At 33.2% G+C, this 6000-nt stretch overlaps 1 protein-coding gene across 4 annotated transcripts; it reads left to right on the top strand.

Moving 5' to 3' along the window:
* The first annotated feature begins 693 nt into the window (after window positions 1-693).
* On the top strand, window positions 694-4170 carry LOC104216271 (uncharacterized). 4 transcript variants are annotated; one of them, XM_009766294.2, is made up of 4 exons: window positions 694-1067; window positions 1262-1447; window positions 1543-1716; window positions 3731-4170. In XM_009766294.2, the coding sequence occupies exons 2-4, from the start codon at window positions 1343-1345 to the stop codon at window positions 3755-3757; spliced, it is 306 nt and encodes a 101-aa protein (XP_009764596.1). In that variant the 5' UTR covers window positions 694-1067; window positions 1262-1342; the 3' UTR covers window positions 3758-4170. The 4 variants fall into 4 exon arrangements, 3 of the variants coding, with proteins under 3 accessions (XP_009764596.1, XP_009764598.1, XP_009764597.1); XM_009766296.2 differs by having other exon boundaries at window positions 1265-1447; XM_009766295.2 differs by having other exon boundaries at window positions 1305-1447.
* Window positions 4171-6000: the final 1830 nt, after the last annotated feature.

The raw sequence follows: 6000 nt of genomic DNA on the forward strand, positions 1-6000 counted from the left end.
GTAATATATATGTATGTGTGTGGGGTATATACATATAAAAATATATATGATATATTGATGGAAGGTGAACAAAAAATTTACCATTCATGTTTTGTTAGTTTCAAGGGTATATATTATAACTTCGATCGGTGATTCTTATATATTTTCTATTATAATATATATGTGATAAATTATATAATAGTGGTATGTGTAAAGTATAAAATACACAACTTTAAAGAATATGCATGGGATATTTTGTTAGTTTTTATATATATATAAAAATATATGATATATTGAGGGAAGGTGAACCAAAAATTTATCATTCATGTTTTGTTAGTTTCAAGGGTATATGTGAGCCAAAAATAAAACGTTAAGGGTATACGTGAGCCATTTTCAATACTTTAAGGGTACTTTTAGACCAAAAGGTTAACAAGGGGCATTTTTGAGCCATTTTCAATGTGGTAGGGGTGTTTTTATACCAAAAGGTTAACGGATGGTATTTTTGAGCCATTTTCAATACGTTAGGGATATTTTTGGCCCTTTTCCGTTATAGTTTTGCAGATAATTGAATATGCTAGGGGGAGAATTACGAAAATTAAGAAAATATGGTGCAAATCAGAAGTAGTGCATAGATTAGAGTGAGCCAGAAACTGCAATTACTTATAAGTTATGGGGCTAAAGTTAACTTTAGCTATAAAGTTGCTGTAAATTGTAATTCCCCAATTTGGTGTAGGGTTTCGTTCGAGAGAAACATGCAGCCGCCGCCACCATCACCACCAGGATCAAGCTTGTCAATCGCATCGGATTCGCTGCCGGAGAAGACACAAAAGCTCAACGAGGGAGATGGATATGGATATAAAGGAAGCTTGTCAATCGCATCGGATTTGCCTCCGGAGAAGAAACAAGAGCTGAACGAGGGAGATGGAGATAAAGGTCAAAGCGGAGACTTATCAGCCGAATCGGATTCGGATTGCGAAATTCAGGAGGCTACTCCCGTCATGAAGTATTATTTAGAAGGAATTTGCCCTTGCTGCGATCAGAAGGTGGCTATTTGGCAGAGGTACCGCCAACTAATCAAAGAGAGCGAGGTATATTCAATTAGTAGTATTTGTATCATTACTAAATTTTCGCCACACAAATATTATCTCTTCTGCTTAATCCCATTATTTGCAGTTATGTGTATATACATATGTCTCTACCTTCTTTTGTTTCTTGCTTTATTGTTTAGCTCTTACATGTCTTTCTTACTACTGTAAGTTAACTATGCGTCTGGTGCATGCAGTAGGTGATGTTTGTGTGTGATTGGTTGAGTTGTACTTTGCTAGGGCTTTGACATTAAAGATGAAGTCCTAGTGGATGCTCGATGGTGACCATCTGGCCCATGACAGGGTACTTAAATAATCCTGAGAATGTTAAGGAGTTGGAAGATTATGCTGAAAAGGCACTTGATACATGCAATGCTCGAGAGGTATGCTCTTTTCACAGTTTCTATTGTCTTTCCAGTTGTTCTTTTCCTTTTGTTTTCTCTAGAAAGCTAAAAGCGTTCCCTTGTACTAATATTAGGGCACTAAATATGTGGTCGAGAAAATTCTTAAGGTGAATGGAAGTGGCTGCCGTGACTTCCATTTCTATATTACTCTTACTGTCAAGACATCTGATGGCGAAAAGCTGTATTTTCAAGCTAAGGCGGTGCGAAGTTTAGAAGGTTCTTTGTATTTCCCAGTCGTTAGGCCTAGGGTAATGAGAACTGCTATTCATTCCTTAATTCTGTTTATATTTTGGCATGCTGAAATTTCTAGCTTTAGTCTTCAAGTTTCATAACTTTAACGATCTCATAGAAGACCTCGTGAGTTTTAAGTCATTAGGCTGCTGCAAGGTTTAGATTAGTCGATTCATTAAGAACCAACTAGCTGTTGATGGTAGATATAAGTTCTTGTAGAGAAAATGTTACCTGTATCTAACTTTATGCAACACTATTTGACACCACATGCAGTTCAAGATATTAATTTTGTTTAAAATTGTATAAGTAGTAGAAGAAGAAAATCTCAAAAATAGAGTGTTGAAAAGTTTTTTGATAAAAGAAAACCACATGAAAGTTCAAGTTTGATTAATTACTGGACCTCAAAATATGTTTGTATGAGATAATGTTATTAGTTGAATACTAGAGTGTCAAATATTTGAGTTGTAAGTAAAGTGTGATTATTTAAGATGTAGGAGGCATTGGAGGACCTGAAACATATATCTAAACTATATGTGACATCCAAGTTGCTGTCCTTGTCAAATAAATCTCTGAAGAGAAACTTGTCCTAATACTTATAGACTCTGAAATTAGGAAAACTAGCCACTGGATCAAGAGCAATTGTGCTGTTTTTTGGGAATTCTTTCAGGATTGTGAACCTGGAGAGAGTGAAAACTTGGTGCATTAGACCTTAGCCAAGACACCGGTTCGTTTGAGGGCTTTCCTCCCTCCCTCCCTCCCTCTCACCTCTCCCTTAATATGCTCTCTCTCTGTCTCTCCCTCTCCCTTTCCCTCCCCCCTCCCTCTCTCCCTCCCTCTCTCTCTCTCTCTCTCCCTCTCTCTCTCTCTCTCTCTGCATGTTGCTGCTGCTGCTGCACTCAACCTAAATTTCCTAGTCTTTTGTCTTAATCCCTTCATGAAAAACATGTCATAATTTGTGCTTCATCAAGTTTAGTTTGTCCCCTCTACCATGGCCTCAAGGTTTGGTTTCGTTTCAATTCCCCTTATTCTGATCTATATTTCTCCATTCTCACTTTCATTTGGGCTCATCCGCACCACACCCAGCCGTCACAGATTCCTCCTGTGCTCTCCAATGCTAAGAGATTAGGCGTCCTGTAATTTATCAGTTTTTTGTCAACTCTATGTTATTTTTATATGTGGGGTTTGGGTGGTCAATGAAGCAAGAGTAAAGAAAGAAGACGAGAAACTTGGGACCCAAATTTGTGGCAAATGAAGTGTGTGCAAACCTTAGGAGACTTGAGTTCATATTCTAGCGGAAGTAAAAATATTAGGTGATTTCTTACCATTTGTTGTGGGCGGCGTTACCTTGTAATTGGGCTGGTGGGAGGCACCAGCTACTAGTGGAACAGTCAAGGTGTGGCGTAAGTTGGCCCGTACACGAGAAATTTGAAATTGTCGTAGTTTCACTGATGCATCTGTTGTGTTTGCTTTCTACTTTTGAAATCTCAGCGAACATAAATTTTTGGTAATACACTTTCCTTTATATGCAATATGATAGCTTTATTTGTTAGATAGACGTTCTTTAATTGCTTATTGTTTTTATATGAATTCCAGTGTTTCAAATGATTTATACTCTCTATCTCATCTCTTGATTTTTAGAGAAATAGGTAAAAAGTTGCACAGGATTCTCCCCACCCACCATTTAATCAATAGTGCCATAGAACTCACAGTTTTTGCAAACTGAAATTCATTCACCTATGGTAGAATGAGTGTTGCTATGTCATGATTATGTAACTTCCATTGCTTGCTGGCAGCTTACATAATGTGTGTGAAAATGAACGCAGAAATGATATATTCAGTTTTGATTAGGCCCAAGAAGTGAACCTGGAAACTGTTTTTGTAATCCTGATTTACTTAAGGATTCTGGGGATAATGGGTGCTGTACTGCTCTAGGAGCATTACCTTTTCCACGGGTGCTATACTGCTTAAAGACTGGTAAATTTCAGCATTTGCAAATTGCTAACTCTCACTTATGCTATTATATATATGTAGGCGAAGGGAGATAAGGACATATGGTGATGTGAGGTGAAGGGAGATAAGGACATATGGTGATGTGAAGGGAGATAAGGACATATGGTGCATCAAGGTTTAGCTTCATGGTAACAGCTTGTGGAAATGTTGGACAGGATTAGCAGCTTTGTGGTGATATACTATTTAATTGCCCTTCTTATAGCCTGTTTGGCCGGGCTTCTTGCTAGTCCAAAAGTGCTAGGAAGAACACTTTTTTGGGAAGCCTGTTTTTTTTTTTTTTTTTTTTTTTTTTTTTTTAAATACTTTTTTTCTAAACCTGAGGTGTTTGGCCAAACTTTTTTGGGGAAAAAAACGCTTTTGGGAAGAAGCAGAAGCACTTTTTATGAAACAAAAAAAATAGCTTTTCCGTAGAAACAGAAGAATTTTGACTTTTCTTTTTACCGAAAATACCCTTAGCAAAATGTAGTATTTTTCAAAATAACCTTATTCTAAACCTAATACTTGGGATATTAATTAATAAATATATTTTTTTTATTTTTAGGATAGCTTTCTAATATATAGTGACTTCTGGGGTGAATGTTTTTATATTTGTTGAATATTTTTTTGATATATTTAAATCATCTTGAAAGAATTAAAGTACTTTTTAATTTTATTTTCATATTTTATTTAAATAAAATAAAAAACCTTAACTATTATCTTTAATAATAAAATTTTGAAGTTTTTTATTTACTCACATAATATTAACTATTAAGTAAATCCCTTCATGTCCTAGTTCTTAATTTGATACTTAAAAGTACTTTTTGAAAAGTTTGGCCAAACACAAATTATTACTCAAAAGTGCTTTTCAGATTGATTAGTCAAACACAAACTGCTTTTCTTTAAAAGTACTTCTTCGAAAAATACTTTTAGAAAAATCACTTCACAAAATATTTTTCTAGCTTGGCAAAACAGGCTATTAAGTTTTTGGCCATGTTAAAGTTATGTCTTAAGATGTTATAATTAACTAAAGATTTGGTCGTTTAAGGTGGAAGAATTGCTCCATTTAATTTTCTGGTGTGTTTATTTGGGTGGATCTTGAGACTCCCGGTCATCGCTTGGTCCGTTGCCATTATAAACATGGCTATACTAAAATGTTAACAAAGAAACTTGACTAGGGTATGTTTAATAAAAAATTATAAGTAAAGTGTTGCTCTCAAACGCACATGCAAGTATATCTGGTCGACAAGTAATATAGGATTGTAAGTTCAGATATCATACCCATAAGGACGTGTGATTAACTATCAATTAAATTAAGCCCAAACAATTAGTTCAAGCGATTTTCTAAAGGGTGAATTTTTAACTAAAACTAATCTAGAGTAACAAACTAAGAGATACAGGAAGCAAGTTTGTAATTTTAGAGATAAATTCAATAGGAGAAAATATTCTAGAGCTATGAGTTAGCTAACAATCCCGTTGAGTTTTCTACTTAAATTGTCTAATTAATTTATTTGGTTTGTTGGTTGATAGGGTTAATATTACTTGTAATATTCTCTTGAACTACTACTCACCTATTCAAGCTAACCTATGGTCACTCAACTTTGTCAAATTATCTTTTAAAGTCACTTTTCTTTTGTTTGTAACAATAAAGTCATTGAACTATGCCTATTGCACTCAGAAGATCACTCAACTAAATATTTCAAATTTTGGATTGTCAAATACCTACTTTACCCTCTAAATTATAAATATTTATCTTCTTTTGTTTTTTTAACTTTTTAATATTATGATTTTTTCTTTTTAATTTATATTATGGACTTACCTATAAAATAAATAAATATTATTTATATATTAAAAAAATAAAAAGTATTTAAGCATCTATAATCTATAATGTTGGAATAACAAAATAATGAGCATAGTAAAATTAATTAGAATAATTTGTTCGTAATAATAATTTTAGTATTAACAACAAAAATTTTAAAATTTATTTATACAATTCAGAATGAAAGAAAATAAAGGTTGTAAAATATATATTCCATGCATGTAATATAAAAATAATTATTTAAATAAAAGTATTTTTATAATATACATATATATTCTTGAAAATTATGCTCAATTATATTATATATATTCTATGCACGATTTAACATAGTATATTTTACCCTATACAGATAGTCCCCATACTTTCCGGTGACATAACTTTATGTCGTCGGAAAGTTGATAGAAACATAATAATATAATTGAGCATAATTTTCAAGAATATATAATGTATATTATAAAAATATCTTTATTTAAATAATTATTTTGGTATTACGTGC

Source organism: Nicotiana sylvestris, chromosome 7, assembly GCF_000393655.2.
Source record: "Nicotiana sylvestris chromosome 7, ASM39365v2, whole genome shotgun sequence".
NCBI classification, from domain to species: Eukaryota; Viridiplantae; Streptophyta; class Magnoliopsida; order Solanales; family Solanaceae; genus Nicotiana; species Nicotiana sylvestris.

Bases quoted from the DNA above. Each gene is read 5' to 3' on its own strand.
- LOC104216271 (XM_009766294.2), top strand. From the start codon at position 1,343: ATGGTGACCATCTGGCCCATGACAGGGTACTTAAATAATCCTGAGAAT. The intron at 1,448-1,542 runs GTATGCTCTTTT...TACTAATATTAG, and splicing joins ATACATGCAATGCTCGAGAG to GGCACTAAATATGTGGTCGA. The intron at 1,717-3,730 runs GTAATGAGAACT...ATATATATGTAG, and splicing joins TCCCAGTCGTTAGGCCTAGG to GCGAAGGGAGATAAGGACAT.